At 43.3% G+C, this 18919-nt stretch overlaps 1 protein-coding gene across 5 annotated transcripts in view; it reads right to left on the reverse strand.

Annotated features, from left to right (window-relative positions):
• Aff3 (ALF transcription elongation factor 3) overlaps positions 1 to 18919 on the reverse strand; it is a 511084-nt gene that overhangs the window by 378399 nt on the left and 113766 nt on the right. For 3 of the 5 annotated variants that reach the window (XM_087898092.1, XM_087898093.1, XM_087898091.1), the window contains exons 3-4: positions 2551 to 2625; positions 121 to 241 (exon numbers count right to left, since the gene is read on the reverse strand). The exons of 1 other annotated variant lie outside the window; for it this stretch is intronic. In XM_087898092.1, coding sequence (XP_087754218.1) covers positions 121 to 241; positions 2551 to 2625 — 196 coding nt within the window. The remainder of the gene's footprint in view (positions 1 to 120; positions 242 to 2550; positions 2626 to 18919) is intronic. One more of the 5 variants, XM_087898094.1, reaches the window with a different exon arrangement.

Raw genomic sequence — 18919 nt, forward strand, 5'->3', positions numbered from 1 at the left:
ACAGTGGCAGGGCTAGCTTCCCTGGCTAAACAGACAAAATCTAACTGGGGTTTCCTGTCGACCCCTTCACAGGACATTCCTGGCAGCTACAGGGGAGGTGAACAGCTGAAAACCATCTACCTTGTAGGGTTCACTGAAGAGGGAGTAACTGGAATTAAAGCCGCCACTGTCCTGCTGCGCTTCCTGGCTTCTTCTTTCTCGTTCTTTCCTCCGTAATGCACTCCTATCTGGTTCATAGACGCTGCACCAGGAGAAAGGGAAGAGAACAACCCCCAAATTAAAGAGCCAAGCCCAAAGTCACAGACACCTAGTTAAAGGACAAATGGCAAGGACAACAGGAACACGGATGAGCTCAAAGTCTGGCTCGGAAGGCCAACTGAGCTTCATGCCTGAGAGTCACATTCTCCCAGAGGGAAAATCCATAGGACAAGTTCCAACCAGACTTAGACTCCTCTGCCTGGTACCGCAAGAAAGGAACTATGTAAGCAGCTCTGACAGCAGACTGAGCACCTTGCTCGGGCCCGCGGTAATTACTTCGATGTGTAAATAGAAATTATGAGCCTACTTCCTCTCATGACACTGCCTCTGAGTGTTATATGGGAATGCGCCTGGCTGGGATTGTGTGTGTGTGTGGCATGTCTGTGTTTCTGCAGTGATTCTATCATTAACTAGCTCCCCGAAGAGCTGTTAAAGCCCATGCTGCCGTGGGTTTCACAGTTATGAGCCTTCTCCTGATCTCTGCTAATCAGTCAAGTTGGCAAACGACTACCGAATCAATTCTTCCTTCTGATATATCTGACACTATCACTCCTCCCAACCATAAGAGAAAGAAAAAAAAAAAAACGTGCTAGGAGAAAGGGGTACAGGAGGCAAAGGAAGAATGGAAACTGAATTAAATCACTGTCATGAACTAGGCCTTCTGGCTGAAGAAAATAAATAATCTATTCGCTCGAATACAATCACGAAATGGCCAGACACCAAACAACTGGAAGTATGAAGAGGAAAGTAAAGTGTGCCATTCCCCTCCTAAGGAGAAAATAAAGGGGCCGAGTGATGAGAAAGTGTTCTCTTCCTAATGAAAGGAAACACACTGGCCTCCTGGCCTAGCGTAGGCACACATCACTACCTGTCGGGGAAACACACATCCCCACGAATTGGTACTGTCCTCATTTCCTGGCAGAGGTAAAGAATGAGAGTGACCTAGTCATCATTTTGTTTAGGTTGGTCTAGGGAGCAGAGAGATGAGCTGGGAGCCAAGACACCTACCCACTAATTAAAATTCTCCATGATCCAGAGAGGAGATTTTTTAAAAAGCCACCAAACCTCTTTACCCCTCGGTGTCTCCATTATGAGGCAGGGATTTCCTAGGGCATTGCTGTACGGTCAAAACGAGAGGCCGTGACGGTAGTTCTGAAGAAAGTGCTAGGACATTTAGGTGTCTTGAAATCCGGGGTATCGCTATTAACATATGGTTAAAAATAAAAGGATCTGTGGGTTCAAAAGAATTTTGTGAAAATAATAATATTTTAAAAGTTAAACAGCCATATTTTTGTCATGTAGAGTCAGGGAACACAAAAAAACACGGTGATTTAAAAAAAAAAAAAAAGTACTCCTCATGCCAGTTCAGTCCGTGTGGCCAGGACATATTTTAAAGTCACTGTCTGTGGGGTGATACTACACAGGCTTGTGGCAAGGCTACTACTACCCCTGAGGCATTTAATTAAATTTAAAATTAGGGAACGCTAAAATATCCAAGCAAGGAGGCCATTAGCATTTTAATTCATCCTCTTAGTACATTACCCAAAGTTATTAAGCTTGAGAGCCCAACCAGTGTCCTTACATAAAAAAATCCTCTACCAATAGAGAGGCTCGGTCTTCCAATGTCCCAGCCATCTTCTGAGCATGGCTGAGGTGACAGCAAACAGCACAATGGGGACCCTCTACACACTCCTTCCCAGAACCAGGAACCAGGCTTCCAAGCCAAGAGAGAAGCTGTTACTGGTAGCTGCTGGCCCTATGAACCCCCAGCCTCTGTAAACAACCCCATGGGTTTCACACAATGACAAGATGGAAGACACATGATTTATGATAGAGGAGCATGAAGTTGGCTTTGAACAACAGTTATTATCAACTTCTAGCTTTAGAATAGTGTTGACTGGCATTTACAAAGAAAGAAAGGAAGGGAAGGAGGGAGGGAGGGAGGGAGGGAGGGAGGGAGGGAGGGAGGGAAGGAGGAAGGAAGGGAGGGAGGGAGGAAGGAAGGGAGGGGAAGAGGGAGAGAGGGAGGGAGGGCGAGTCTTGCATTACATACATCTGAACTTCCCTTCTCTGCAGCACATACAACACTGAGAATATGAAGGTAGCACTTGGATGCTACCCATCAGACAAAGACCTCTATACACATGTCATGCAGGCCACCCTTAGCCAGGCCAGGCCAACTAAACAAAGACTAAGGCGATGCATGGAATGCCTTATGGAAGATGAACAGGCAGGTGGTCGTTTATGATGGTGGTTGGGCTTCTGAAGAGGCCCCCACACCCAAAGTTATACCTCCTGCATCTGCTGGCTGATGACTGAAATTCCAGAACTAGAGAATCATTCCTCTGGCTTAAGATGTCTTCACCCCTGTAAAAAATACAAACACCACAAGAAGAGAAAACACTTTAAACCTGACAAGCCAGCATTTGGTATCTGTGTATGTACAGGCCTGAGAAGCATTTCCCTCAAAGGCCTAAGGGACGCTCCAAACAGGAGGTGCAACCAAAAAAAAAAAAAAAAAAAGCAGGGTTATGGTCAGGCAAAAAGTTATCGTTTATTTTGCAACATGATTTAAATGTCTAAGACCAAAGTCAGCTCAGCGGCTATGGATCCAGTGTATTTCCAGGGCTTTAGAATAAGAGTCAGGCCAGAATTTAGGACATCTGGAGGAGAGGGGTGAGCGCTTCCTGCTGAAATAAACCTTCATTCCCAGCCTCTTTGGGTTTGAAGAGACAAAACAAAACCATTTTAAAATGCAGTCCACGGCTAGACTAAAGTGTCCTATGTGGTTCCGCCTGTATGACCAGACTATGGCTTCTGACAGAAAGGACCGAACACCCTTAGGACAGAAGAAATGCACCTGCCATCCTTCCACAAGCCATCAAAAGGCCGATGCTGTGCATCACGTGACCCAGTGCAGGATCTCTCTCACTCGTCAAAGGAGAGTAAAGGAAGCACAAAAAGGAAGCCCGGCTTCCCAGTGCCTTTTCTTCGGTCTGTGCTTCAAGGAGCTCTGTAGCCTCCACGAGCAGAGGCTTTTTCAAAGGTGACACACCCATCCGCCTAGTTAAGAACCACAGCCCTCCTGTGCTGTGTCAGGCCTGAGGAGCAAAAATATCAGCTGCTTACGGCAAATGACACTCTCAGAGAAAGGCAAGACTTCCCAATTTCCATCTCTCCCTGGATGTCTTTACCTTCACCTTCCCACCAATGCTCACACAGGCAGTAGCTGCTTGACTAAATCCACCTCTGCAGTAATTACAGGAAGAACCTGCGCAGACGCGCAGGCCTGCAGCAGCCAGCACAGGGCCGTTCTCTTCATTTCTCACCATGAAAGAGCAGCTCCCACCCCTCGCTCCCATGCCTCTGGAGCAATGTGAAGCCTATGCCATCTGCTTTAGTAGCAAAGAAGCCATTTCCCTCCAGGTGCAAAGCTGGGTCAGCTTCCTGGGGATGAGGGACGAGTTTGAGATAATCCTCGTTCCTGGCAGGCTGGTGTACCTGTTAAAGTTAGTAAATGCCACGCTGTTTCTTCCCGGCTAACAGATGGTAAAATCTCTATCAACTGTTAAGTTTTTCCTTGTTTCCATAAAAATTACAAGAATCATATTCCTCAAATGTAGATCACCAAATGCATTTATTTATTTTGCACAGAAGTGTGGTAGTCAACTACCATAATGTTATTTATTATTTATTACAAATGCATAGCAAACCCAGAAAAATGAATCCTTGAAATCAACTCCTTCTAAAAGACTTATTTTTAGGTTTTTAAAAAAATAAAAACTTTAATAAAAATATTTTTGATTATTCTTCATTTACTTGATTTTGATCTTTCAAGTTAAGTCCCATGCAGGGCTCAAGCCAAAGCCAGTCACGGTATATAACAGGAAACATCCAGACAAGAAAGCACCATCATCTCCAAAGCTAATCTATTACTAACTGCAAGGCAAGGACATGAACTAAGCAACAATGTTTGTGAACCTGGCCGCTTCTTCCTTTTGCTGAGGAAAACAAACAACTGTCCATATGCCCATTAAGTGTCCTTACAATATCAGTTAGACACGGATAGAGAGGGGTGATATTATTACTAGACTAATCTTTCAAAATGAAGGCCTCTCCATCATGGTCACACATGTTCATAACCCCAATCCCTGGAAGGTAGGAACAAGAGGATGTGAGACCTATCTCAAACAAATAAAACAAAACAAAGCAAGGAACTTAGGATAAGAGTTAGACCATCAAAAATATGGAGGTTTTTTGGTAGGTTTTTTTATTGATTTTTACTGAGCTCTACATTTTTCTCTGCCTCTCCTCTCCCTTTCAATCCTTTCTCATGGTCCCCATGCTCCAAATTTACTCAGGAGATCTTGTCTTCTTCTACTTTCCATGTAGATCAGATGCATGTATGTCTCTCTTAGGGTCCTCATTGTTGTCTAGGTTCTCTGGGATTGTGAATTGTAGGTTGGTTTTCTATGTTTAAAAACTACTATGAGTGAGTACATATGATAATTGTCTTTCTGGGTCTGGGTTACCTCACTCAATATGATGTTTTCTAGCTCCATCCATTTGCCTGCAAATTTCAAGATGTCGTTATTTCAGAAAATAAGTTGTAAAAGAAGATCGTGCGAGAGAGACAAGTGTTTTGGACTCTCAAAATATTTTATTCCTATCTCCCAAGAGATGAGGAGCTGCCCACAAACCAAGAGATAGCTGAGCTTTCTAAAGGCCATGTCCATAAAAGACGAGGCTGAATGAACAACAAACACAGGCCTCACAGAAGCAAACAGAACAGATGAAACAAAAAGGAGCTATTTCCCATGCAAAAAGTACAATGAAGAAAAGTATGGTAGCAGTTATAATTTCTCTTACAGTTTCCAAACAACAGAAAATTATCTTTTCCCACTACACGCGCACACACACACACACACACACACACACTCACACACACGGATTACCACACAACCTAGAACTACAGCACAGACAAACAACAAAATTACAGACTGTAAACAGTGCTAACTAGGCTGATGGCATCGTCAATGTCGTCAGAATGCTGCCCACTCATTAGCCTCCCCCAGTCTCTCTACGCTGCCCTCCACGGAAGAAAGGGAGCTGATGAGTGCAGCCCACAACGCCAGCTGAGCCCAGTGCTTGACCTAGAGGACTCAGCTGGCCAGGAAGAGCTGCCTCCTCCCTGATGTACTCACTCATGTGCAGCCCACCCACATAGGAACGCTCATTCCAAATAAACTGTCATTTCCCATGGAGGCGGCTGTCAGCAAAGGGTGTATGGAGCCAACTTCAGCCCTTGACTGGAATCATGTTTTATCCTTTATACGAAAATCGTCCTAACTTCTGGTAAGTCTCCAGAGTTGGGGTTCTGCATCCATCATTTTCTGTTGTTATAACAATATACCTGAGGCCATGTACCTTATGAAGAAATGAGGTTCATTTAGTTTGGGAGGCTGAAAGTCCAAGGTCAAGGGGCCGCATCTATTTAATCATCAGCGAAGGCCTTCTGGCTACATGACAGCATAGTAGATGGCATCATATGGAGTGCGTACAACAGTGAGAGCCAGAGGCCTTACCACCCAGGCCCACTTCTGCAGCAGCTCCCTCTTGGAACTAACCAGAGTCTAGAGAAGCATATAGCCCCTTTCAACAGTGACCATCTAGACCAGACCCTACTTTCTCAAAGTTCCAGCCCCTCAATACCACCAAGCTGGAGACCATGCTTCCATCATGGGGACCTCTGGGGAATTTACTCAAACCATATCCTAATCACATCAGGGACGAGACAAGAGCTGAGTTTAAGAGATGAGAGTGGCCATCTCCTGTCCTGTAGAAAATGCTGGCCTGCTAACCATAAGTTTAAAAGGCTCCTTTCAAATACCAGAAATATGGCTTAGTCCATAATCAATTCCTAAATCCCAGAAGTGAGGGAGACAATCAGGGATATGACCAATCCCCCCTACTGCTGAGAAGCTGTCTCAGAAAGAGGAGAGAAAGGAGAAGGAGCTCATTCATCAGCAGTGTGAGTACCAGGTCTTCCAGGCACTGGAAATGACAACACAGACTGGGGTGGGATTGGGATGTAGATCAGCTCTGGGCTGGGCCTAGGAGAGGGTTGGGAAGAAGAAGAACCATCCAGTGGTACAGAGACACAGATTGCTGCTGATTGACTTTATGAGTTCGGGGAGGTGACCTTTGCCCTTGGCAAACAACCTGACTTCCTTAGCTAGAATTCTATTTTCAGAACGTCATGCCCTTGTTTGCCCGCTGCTAGCCTGCCATTATTGCTTCCTTCACAGTGGGCTTCTCTGGTCCCTTCCCCAAAGCAGAGGGTGAAAAGCCCTGCCAACACTCTCCCCTTCTTACACTCTCCATCAAAGATGGCTGAGTAGCCTGCTTCACGGACCATTTTTCAGTTCTTGGCCAACACACCGACAGAGGCATGGACACCAGGAGGGAGAAGGAAAGCAATGGGTGGCGAGGAGAAGACTGTGCCTCACAGACTGCTGCTCTCAGCTGGCAACATCAGACACTGTATAATTTAAGGAATCTAATCAAACACTCCAAATTTATAACAATTGTTTTAGATTTAATGAGTCAAACTAATTACCATCTTTTGTTATTTATAAAGCAAACATTAAAAGATCAGTAATCCTGTCTCCAAAGAGAGAAAAGCAAGGCAGTCAAAATGTTACTTGTAAATCCCCTCCATCTATAGAGGTGCTGGACAGAAAGGCAGCCGGGATTAAACAGGTGAGAGAAGCCATTAAACAGGTGAGAGGCAAGGTGGGTAGGAGCTCCAGTTTGGTAAAAAGACAGTCTCCCAGCTGCAGCCCCTTAAGGCTCTGGACCGGGCTTATGAGGATGCTGGTGAGGCTGGTAATGAGGGCAGTAACATCAGTGAAGTGATGGTGGTGAGGGGCGGAAGGCCTGTTGAGGGGATGGGTGGCGAAGGTCATAGGAGTGTGTGCTTATTAATTTTGATGCAACCTAGAATCTCTTGGGAAGAGGGTTTTAAAGTGGGGGATTATTTAGATCAAGCTGGCCTGTGGGCATGTCTGCAGGGGTGGGGGTTGTCTTGCTTATTAATTGATGTAGAAAGACCCAGCCCACTGTGAGCAGCACCATTTCACAGGCTGGGTCCTGGTGAGAGTAGAAAAATCCAATAAAGAAGAAAGGAAGAGTCTGTTCTCTCTCTGCGCTAGATGATACGTTTGGTGGGACTAGTGATTTGAGTTCTCACCTCGGCACTCTTTCCCACAATGATGGACTGACCGTGACTTGGAATTATCAGTTAGAGCAGGGTGACGTGGGTGTGTGGTGCGGTGGAGGCTGGTGGTGGTGGCGAGGACCGACAACGGTGACGATGGTAAGGAATGAGAGGACGTGATAGGACTGGTGGCATCCTACAAGCATGAAGGAGCTGGTGAGGGAAGTAACCAAGGTGACGGTGGCAGGGCTCACATGCCGGCTAAGGAGTGCAAACCACTCATTAACGTGCACAGCAGTCCCCTAAGTCCCCCAAGAGCATCCCTGTGTCTCTGCTCACTTATCCTGGCTTTTCCTTTTTGAGTAAAGCAATTTCAGCTCCCATGTTCTTTCTGCTTGCCGGCCTTATGCAAGCTGCCTGCATCAGCCTGGAAGTGTATATCCCCTCTTCCTTGCTTGTCTCCAACCGCAAAGATTACCTCCATCTTATTATCTTCAGTCTGGAGGGAATCTTCTGAGAGCATTTACAGACCTCAGCCTTCGGTCCTCTGACTGCTCTTGCAGAAAAGCAATGAAGCCGAAGGCATTCCACACCTGAGTCACCTCAATACCGTATTTTGGGGGGTAACTGTAACATCACACCTAGAGAAACCACCCACAAATATCCCAAGTAAATTTGAAGGTGATGTATGCAATCTTCCCAGACACATCTGACTTGTATTAAATTTTCCAATAACAACAGCTACTCCAAATGGACTTCACATGAATTATTTCATTTAATAATCTTGAAACTCCCAAGAGCCATTATCCTCATTTTCCAATGAAGAAAACAAGAGGCTCTGAGGTTAACTAACTTGCCCCATCCCACGGGCAGCCAGGAGCAGCTCTGCAGTTAGAAGCCCGGCAGTCTGGCACCAGACGTAGAATTCCTAGACTCCATTGCTCTGCCTCCCTGGGGACAGCCCCCTGACAAGCTTTGACAAATGGTGCCCCCATCCTTTGTTAGCAAATGCCAAGCTGAGGGGTGTTAATTTTCAAATAGTGAAATTTCTGCTCATTCTTTTAGGTCTGCCTCTTGATTGATACAATTTTACAAATTCTGCAGGGAAAAAAAGAAACATTCCCCCCCCAAAAAAAACCCAAAAACCTGTCATAATCACCTCCAGTGAAAAAACACTAACAATGATAGAATATCCTGTCCCTGAACATCCTCACATTTCAATAGCTTTAATTTAAACCCATTTCCCTAGATTATCCCATCCTTAAGGTGGAATTCTGGATGTGGAATTCCTTAGAAATTATATAATACCATAATGAGAGTATTTTGTAACTAGCACAGCAGAGCTGCTGCTGCAACCTGGAAGGAAACACCTTATACCAAGTTTTTACTGATCATTTTCTGGGTCCAAACGCCATCCTATCTCCCTGGAAATGAAGACTTTCAAATCTCTCTCGTAAATATCCTCCAGTGAATTTTGAGAGCGAGAGATGACAGATAAATGACAGCTTTGCATTTCCAAGGGTTAAATGTTTTTCCTGAGGGAGCCTAAGCCCCCATGCCAGGAGAACAAGTGTCAGGCGCTAATGGAATTGTTCCATGATAAATAAACTGCCAAGCTGGGTGACAAGCAGCTTTCAAAGAGGCTTTCCATATAGTCTAACCAGCAGAAGTTAATTTGAGTTTCTTAACAGGACCTTCTTCCTTCACAGTGTAAAAGTGCCTTGGGATGAAGCAATTACTCTGATTTACCATCTTCTCCTTGGTAGAATATAAAGATGCAGCAAACCTCACAAAAGCAGTAACTTAGCCAAATGGGACTCACTTGCAAAGTCCCTACTATGCTATTTCCAAGAGTTCCCGCCCTGGCAGCAGCACAGAGTTGCTATCAATCACTGGGACCCAAGTGGAGGAGGGTGGAGGAAGATGCTTCCTCTCAGGGCTGCGCATGTTAGAGCCAATAAATCATTTTTCCTCCAGCAAATGCTCAGTTAAATTTCATCTTCCCTTTACAGCATGTTTCTCAATTTCAGCTTCTGGGAAGTTTAAGAGTCATTTACAGATGTGTCACGTTTTACAGCATGCCTGTGTTTCAGCCAAGATGCTTGCCCACACATTCACTGCCTTGGCCACTCTGGGTCATGAGCTTGTGCCTTAGGTTTTAGCTTAGGCCAAGCTGATACTACAAGGAGATCGGGCATCTGGGCACAGACCTGGAAATACTGAGTTTTAAGGAAGGGGCTGTGCTCTCTTGAATCCAACCCTTCAACTTGTCTGCCCAGAACCACCAACTGGTGGAAAGTGGCTTTCTACAAGGGAATGAATCAATTCGGGCTACTTCTAGCTGTGGCACTGAATTAATTTACCTGTCAGGTGCAGAACTAGTTGACGGCCAGGAGGAAATCAAGCACAGCCAGCTTTAAAAAGGATACACATAGGCCCAGATACCGTCGGGTAATATAGTCAGCCTAACAGAACAACAGTTGGGATCTTCCACACGGAAAACATGGCTGGGAACTACGCGAATAATTGTTGTTACAGGAAAGTGGGGGAAGGCTCTGTTTTGGTTCAGGAAAGTTCATCAGCTTAACTGGAAACCTTAGTAGATCAACAGGGCAAGGAAGAATAAGGTGAAATTTTTGTAATGCCCTCGGGCCCCGGCGGAGAACAAATAACATTCCCTGAGAGATGATGTTGTGATCATCACAAAGCTGGACAGAGATACAAAGCAAAGGCTCAGCTCCTTGTGTGCAGAGCATCTGCCAAACCGGGCAGATGCTCCTTCTGCTTTGTGTCCTGTGATCCCCTTCTCACCTACTTCAGCCTCTACTTAGCTCCTCCCCGCCCTGCCCCGCCCCCACTTTCCATAGACTGACTTAGCACTACTTTCCCCCTGTTTTCTCATGGTCTTGGTGTTTTGATGGCTCCTCTCATGCTGCTCTTCCCTGTCTGCCAGTTTGGGGCAGAGCTTTCTACATTTGCTGGCTCTCCCCAATGCTCGGTTTCCTCTGCCGTTTACAGGTAACTTTCCCTGCAGGACCAATCCATGACCATCTTCATTTCCTCCTCACTGCTAACACTGTCTTGGCCTGGTGTCCTTCCCTGAACCCCGAGGTACTGAGAACTCCTAAGTCCCTTCTGCTTCCCAGGGCTTGAAATGAAACCTCCATCTAGATTAGATCTCTCCTTCCATGACAGTCTTTCTAACCTGTTGTGAGATAATGCTCTTGTATACTGTAATGATTTGTCACTCGTATTAGTTTAATAAAATGTTGATTGGCCAGTAGCCAGGCAGGAATTATAGGTGGGGCAACCAGACTAGGAGAATTCTGGGACAAAGAAAGGAAGAGATGCAGTTGTCATCCAGAAGTAGAGGAAGCAAGATGAGAACGCCTTACTGAGAAAAGGTACCAAGCCACGTGGCTAAACACAGATAAGAATCATGGGTTAACTTAAGTTGTAAGAGCTAGTTAATAACAAGCCTAAGCTAATAGGCCAAACAGTTTATAACTAATATAAGCCTCTGTGTTTCTTTGGGACTTAACGACTGAGCAACTGGGTGGGAGGGAAATTAGGTCTATACTGACCAATATCAATCATTGCTCATTTTCAGGTGCCATCTTCATGTGGATGCCTTATAAGGCTCAGGATACACCTGGATCGCCTCATCATGCCCAGATTCAACTACCCAGCTACCCCCATGACTTTCTAAAGTTCTGATTCCCCCTGACATGATAGGTTCACAAGGTCAAGCATAACACATAGCTCGCCACCCTAACTGGTCTCTGCCAGCTCTGCTGCCTGTGTCTGTGGGTATCAAACTGCCAGGCACCAGGCTTCAACTGGAATCCACCATTGCCTACCCTATTACTGCCCACCATAGCATTCAGTCCATCTCTAGGCCAAACACAGGTCAGTTGTGTCAGCTCTCCCCTCCACTGGCACCTCTTTACCCACAACCACCACTGGTTCCCTGTAAGACCCCTGGAGACATCCTAATATGTCCCCTAGCTCTTCTTTCTGCCACAGCCAAATGCTCCTTCTTTTCTACTATGGTCTGAGTATAAATAGAATGCTCCCCTTAGGTCCACATGTTAAGGATTTGGTCCCTAGTGTGGTGCTACTGGGAGTGGTGGAACTTTGGAAAGAGCGACCCTTCAGTCATTGCCGGCAATCCCTTCAAAGAGCACTGGAAGCATTAACAGGTTTCTTCTCTCTGCTCTGGTTCAGGATGGAAGCATTTGGTTTCTCTGTATGCTCCTACCATGATGGCACACCAACCTCACAAGAGAGACCATACTGATAGCACTGCCTGTTTGGGGGTTGGAACATACAAAACTGTAAACTAAATAAACTTTTCCTTATCGAAACTTAGCTGCCTCCTGTATTTTGTTGCAGTCAAGCCAGTGAGTAGTCCAGCGCTAAAGCTGAGTGATCGCGCCACCGCCCTGCCCTCAAAACTGGGTGTTGACTCTGGACCCTGACTCACTGCTCACCCCATCGACGGTCTGTGATGACCCAGTCTCTATGCCAAAGCCTCTCTCGGAGCCCGAGTAGCCTGGATACCTTTGCTGTCTACCAGCCCACCTCACCCTGAGCCCAAACATCTCCATCTAGTAAACCTTCCCCAAGAGTATGCCCATATGCGCATCCCAGCATAGTCAAAGAAATCTGCATCTTCATAACTACTGTTCTTGAGGAATGCCTCACTACACTGTCAGCTTCCTCCTCAGCCCATGCTGACCTCTGAAACACTGTCATTGCCTAGGGTCCCTGGCACAAAGTGGGCACTGAAAATTGCATTTGAAAACTATAAAAATATGTGGTAAACAAACGTTTCCTCTTATCTCCTTCCTTTTCCAAATGTCACCCACAGGCATAACACAACACCAACAAACACAACTAAAACCCACTCAGACCTGGAGTTCTAAAATTTTCTTTATAATTCTGGAACTTAACAATCATGGGAATAATATTTATAAGTGATTTTGAGCAGCTGCCTGGTGCTGGAAGTTTCTAAAGGAAGTTTATAGTTGCTCTCATGTTTAACCCTTGTCTGTAAACCTGTTAAATAGCAATTACCACTGTTTAAAAACCATTTTAATAAATAACCATATAAATACAAAAGTGAGAGAGAAACCCATGTGCCATAAACATCATCATGATCAGTTTAAAGACCTTCCATCGATAACTTTAAAAAATGTGGGGCTTAGAAATTTTCAACAATTTTCCCAAAGCACAAAATCATCACAATCAGGATTTTCATTCTATGCCAATTGTGGATAGTAAAAACAATGTAAGCTTTAAAATGCTATACTTTCAACTCAAAAAATATGTACACTTACATGTAAAAACTATGTAACATGCAAAGCACCCGCTAGACATGAAGAAAATGTCTGCGACTACAGCCGCCACACAGTGAAGAACATGTCTCTGGCTTCCGATGGTGAAAACCCTGCAGTCAGCTGAGCCTGACTAAGAGGAAAACATTAAGAAGTATGAATCATTTGAACTCCGTGGCTCTGTAACTCATTTTGTGTTACAGACAGTAGAGATGATTAATTCCACGTATCCATCTAACACAGTGGCAGCAAAGCAAGGGGTCTTCCCATAGCTGATGCCTCACTCACATTCTCCATTCCCATGAGGCATGTGATCTATCATAAAAGTATTGTTTGATCCCAAAAACATTATATATGATGGGACTACCCATGCATGGTGCTAATTATCACAACCCTTCAAGAGATACTGCAAAGAGGACTCGGGGCCTGCTATGCTTCCTCTGTTATGCTGCTCCTTCCAAAGTCTTTACCTTGCCTTCCTGCCACTTCTCTTTATCAAGTAAGTGTAATGGGGGGGGGAATATAAACAGTTCGGTGATATTAGGATAAATTGGCTAATGTAAAAAAAAGTCTTAGAATGAAAGAAATTCCGCCTCAAAAAATACTATACTTTTAGCAAGAGTTGGGCAATCTAAAATAGGCAAGGTGGGACATTTGGTAGCACATAACCAGAGTCAGAAAAGAGACATTTCACATCTCAATTCTCTCCTGTCTTTGGTCTCTGTCTAGACAGCATCTCTGAGTCCCCCACTGAGTCAGCATGAGGCCAACAGTACTGTTAGCTTCTGGGTTCTGGGTTCTGAGGGGGTCTCCCTCTCTAGAACGTCAGAATCTATGGCTGTGAGAATTAGCTAAGCGTTGTAAGACTGGTACAAAGTCCACAGAAGTACCATCTTATCCTCTTAAATCAAAAGTCTGAATGTATTAACAGAAAACAATTTCCTAATGGAAAGCATATTATAAGTTGACCTTTTCTAATCTGAAAATCCATAATCTAAAATATTCTAAAATCTGAAAACATTTTGTAAGCCATCAAGATGCCCCAGAGTCTACCTGGACCTCATATGATAGGCCATAGTCAAAACACAATGTACTAAGAGTATTGTACAAAATTACCTTCTGGCTCTGTGTAAAAAATATACCTTAACTAAGTGAATTTCATGTCACACTTATGTCCTGTTCCCAGAGTATCTCTTTATTATATACAGAAATATTTCTTAATTAAAAACTGGACACCTAAACACTTTTCCTCCCAAGTATTTTAGATAAAGGATACCCAAGCAGGAAAAATTATCAAACTTGAAGATTTCTTGAATTAGAAGCAAACAATTTGGAAGCAGGGAAAAGGAAAGACAGAGGAAAGAGTCTCATTGAACCAGAACATTTATTATCAGTGCACCCATAATTACCAAGGCCCTGAATCATTTAAAAGCTGGGCCTGGAATGAGGAGACCCAGTCACAGTCAAGGAATGGATAAGCCAGGAGTCACTCTGTGCCTTAGGCCTCATGGTCAAGCACAGGTAATAAAACTAATCCACACATCGACCAGTTTCTAGGAAGCAAATGAGGTAATGAACAGTAGTCTGTGAAAACATCAAAGTGCTCTGTCAACGTGAAATATTACTGATGCCTGGATACATGGTGACTAAAACACCCGCCATGAAGAAAGAAAACCCACCCCTTCCCCAACTCAGACAGTAAACTGGGCAGCCCATCATTAAATACAGACCTTGATACAATATTATATTTAGAACTGCACACCAAGCATGTGCAGGATTTCGCTTCAGCGTTACATATTAACTGCAACACAAAAGCAAATTTAAAATCAATTAACTAATCAATCTTAAGGGAAAAGGTGAAGAAATTCTAGTCCTACACACAATTGAAAACTATGTAGCCATGGATGGAATGGATCTAAATGTGCAGATATGAAAATAATCAAAATGCATATTAAGTAGGAAAAAAGTTGTAAAAGAACATAGACTCCTTTATGTAAAGTAGCCTGTGCATGAAGGTTTGAAGATAACATCTCTGAGAAGAAGCATGAAGCATTGACTAAAAGGGGAAGAATTACATTCGGCTTCTATTAGCGGCTATATAAGCACTTACTGCTTTTCTTCTTCAATATACTGTTTTTAAAATATCGAGGAGGATGAGAGTTTTCACCTGTTCTCTGACTCCTGAACTAGCAACACATACAATGCAAAATTAAGATAATCATTTTTAAGTAGACCACAGGATTACGTGCCACTTCAAGACCAGAATCCTTGCTTTTCTCTATTTGGGATGAACTAAACCATTCTTCTTACAAACGTTATCTGTAGACTCTGACTCCAAACAAATACTATGCTGTTCAAAGACATCCTTATTCTCTCTGAACTAAGGCATATGGTTTTGTTTTGGGGAAAAAATACTCTATTTATCTTAATAGTGACAAGCTGCATCTACTCCAACAAACTGTAACTTTCAGCAAAATGATCTACGTTTTTTTTCAAAGATGACACAAGGCAGTAAGTAGGGCTTCAGTACTTCATGAACTCAACGTGTCTCCTTCTTCCAAGAAAGAAAAAAAGAAAATGAAGACTACCCACCAGTGCACAGAGGTACCCGGGACTTCTGACTTGTAGAAACAAAATGCTAGAGGACAAGGACATTGAGAACTCTGGACTCTACTCTCCCGGCTACAGACCGACTGACGGCCCACTCCCCACTTGGCCGCTCCCCATTCAAATCTCTATCTTTATAATCCTACCAGTGCTTTTCAGTTTTTGTATAAAACCACCTCTTTATCTTTCAGTAAGCCAAACCTTATTTACCACTTGAGAATGGATAATTCCTACTAAGTCAATAATTAGTAAACTGGATTTTTAGATCAAAGGGACTTATTCTTAAGATTACAGCATGCTTCCTTTTTTCCCCCAAATATTTATATTCTGAGCAGTTGTCACTGACTAGTGTCCACAGATCTTACATACCAAGGAAGCCATCAAGAACACCACACCACTCTAGCATTAACTTTGAGCGTGTCACATTTTCTTAAAGGTTAAGATTAGCAGGCTCACATCCTTTCTCTATGAAAATATTTATAATTCTAAAAATTCAACATGCCATTTCCTGGTCACATAAATTATTAAATACCTTGAATTCTTGAAAGAATAATAAATACTGAGAGCTACATATTTTCATTGATAATCAGAAAAATGCATCTATTAAAGGTAAAATCATTTTTACCTATGTTATTGGAAAAGATTTTCCAAAATGACTTAGAGAAGTCTTCTTCGGTAATGCTCACTGCCAGGCGACAATGGTAGCCCACACAGTTGATGGGAGAGATCAGAGCAGACTTAATGAAGATAATTTTGTAGCCTGAAACATATTTATAGGACTTTAAAAAAGAAATTTTACCCTTAAAAATCTTTCCCTAGGAATATAAACAAAGTAGATGGCCAAAAATATGTGGATTTCTATCCTCTCATTTTCATTAAGGGGCTATATATAAGAGAAGGAACTAGAATTATAATGTGCAGTAATCAGAAAATAATTAAATCCTTATATAGAACCATAAAACTCTTGTACTTCAATATTCAATGACACAGGAAATGCATGGTCCAATGTTAAATGAGAAAAAAAATGAGAGAGGGTAACAGTTTTGTTCAAATTATGCAGTGATAAATGTGTGATGAGTATATATGTTGTGTAGGCATGCACACTTACATAGAAGGAAATCTAAAAATGTTATTAATGGATACTCCTGAGCCACAAAAGATATGAACCTTATTAACTTTTGTATGCACATTTCTTCTGAACTCTTTATGTTGGATATGAATTATTCCTGACACTCACTAGCCTTTGTTTTGAGACAAAGTGATAGTGAGGATGTCGAAAACTGAAATCCTTGTGGACTGTCATGTGAAACATTAAAACCAGGAGGGTGCTGTGACCTAAAATACATTACATATCCAAAAGCATTGTCTCCAAAACATTAAAAACAGCATGACGCTGTGATATCCAAAAGCACTGGAAGCAGGGTCTTAGAGAAATGCACACCCATGTACACAGCCACGTGACTCCACAGCCAAGAATCAGGAGCAACCCTAGTGTTTCCTGACAGACCGATGGGTCAAAGAAGTATGCCTAGCCATAGAATGAAATAACATTCAAACTTAAAAAGACATCAGATTTTGTTACGAGTTATACAATGCTATAGGATAAGTTATGCCCCATCTCCTAGAACTCACACGCTGGAGCTTTAAGACTTCAGGATACGACTGTAGGATGGGTAATTAAGTTCCAATGAAGTTGTCAGAGCAGGTTCTAATCCAATCTGACTGGTGTCCTCATCAGAAGAGGGGATCTGGACACAGGCACCAGGAATGCCAGCGCGCGGAGCAAAGGCCATGTGCAAAAGCAGCAAGAGGCCAGCCACCTGCAAGCCAAGAGCACAGACCGCAAAGGAAACTGAGCCTCCTGACATCTTGATCTTAAGCCTCCAGCCTTCAGAGGGGGGAGAAAACAAGTCAATACCATTTAAGCCAAGCGGCCTTTGGCATTCTGGCAGTGGGGGCCTTGAAGACACTACACTGAGTCAACTAAGCCAGACACAGACAGACAAGACTGGGTGATTCTACATCTACACGGCAGCAAAACAGTCAAATTCAATGAGACAGAAAGGATGAGATGAGCCATAAGCCAGGGAGTAAGGAAATGAGCACTTGTCTAACAAATGTGGTTGCTGTTTACAAATGAGAAATCCTAAAAACTGGTTCCACAACAGACACTGAACTGAACTGTTTAGAACACCTAAACAGGACAAGCTGGCAAGCATCTCATGGCATACAGAGAGACAGTTACACAGAGAAACATCATTGATAGATGCATGTGGAGAATTAAAGCTACAGCAATTTGAGCAACAAAGCAAAGGAGTACTGAATTATTACCCAAAACATAAAATAATAAATACATAGTCAAAAATAAGTGACTTATTACATGGGTTCCTGCACCATCTGCTAAAGAGATCTAGAAACATTAATAACCCATTTGCAATATGCATCCTGTTGCTGTGACCTAACACCTGGCCAGAGCAATTTAAGGAAGAAAAAAGTTTATTTTGGCACATGGTTAGGAAGGATCTAGCCCATCCTGACACAGACAGAACGGCGTTAAGAACATGATTGGCTCCCCTTGCCTCTGCACTCAGGCAGCAGAGGAAGATGAAGCTGGTGTCCAATCAGCTTCCTCCCTCTAGCCCTTTTATGCGGTGTGGAACTCCCTCCATGAAGTGGTGCTGTCCACACTCAGGGTAGGCCTTTCCTCATCAGCTACTCATCTATGTAAATACCCTCACAGATATTCTCAGAGGTAGAACTCCGAGGTGTTCCAGATCAAAGTATCTTCCCAAAATGTCCCAACCATAGTAGGTTAAGTTCTTCCTTTGTTTTTACTTACTGTATTTTTAATGTCTACTCATAGAATATAGTTTGATCATATTCTTTCCCCTCTGACCTGCCAAATTCTATCCACCCAACCTCATATTCTTATTCATTCTCTCCTCCATCCCTCAAAAAAAAAAATCAAAACAAAGTATCAAAACAAAACACACACACATAAATGGCAACCCCATTTTGTGTCAGCTAACTATCCTGAAATAACAGTAAACATTAGCCGTAACTCTCCAAGATCTTAGTTGTTTCTTTGAATATGTGCATGGGCAGCATGAATGAACAGGCATGCAAGTACATGCATATGTGCATATGTAGGTGCCATGGCACAATGTCCTACTCTGTCATTCTATGACGTATTCCCTTAAGACGAGGTACCTCATTTAACCTAGAGCTCACTGATTAGGATAGACTGTAGGTTGGCAGGCCAATGAGCCTCAGTGGTCCTTGCATCTCCATGCTGCCCCTTTCCCCATGCACAAGGATCACACACAGAGACACACACACACACAGAGACACACACACATACACAGACACTGACACACACATATGCAGCCACATCCAGCTTTGTATGTGGGTACTGATGATCTGAACTTGTGTCTTCCTGTTTTCATAGTAAGTACTCTTATCCATCTTCACAGATAATATTTTGTCTTTTTCTAAT

This window comes from Myodes glareolus, chromosome 18 (genome assembly GCF_982192425.1).
Source record: "Myodes glareolus chromosome 18, mMyoGla1.1, whole genome shotgun sequence".
Classification (NCBI taxonomy): domain Eukaryota; kingdom Metazoa; phylum Chordata; class Mammalia; order Rodentia; family Cricetidae; genus Myodes; species Myodes glareolus.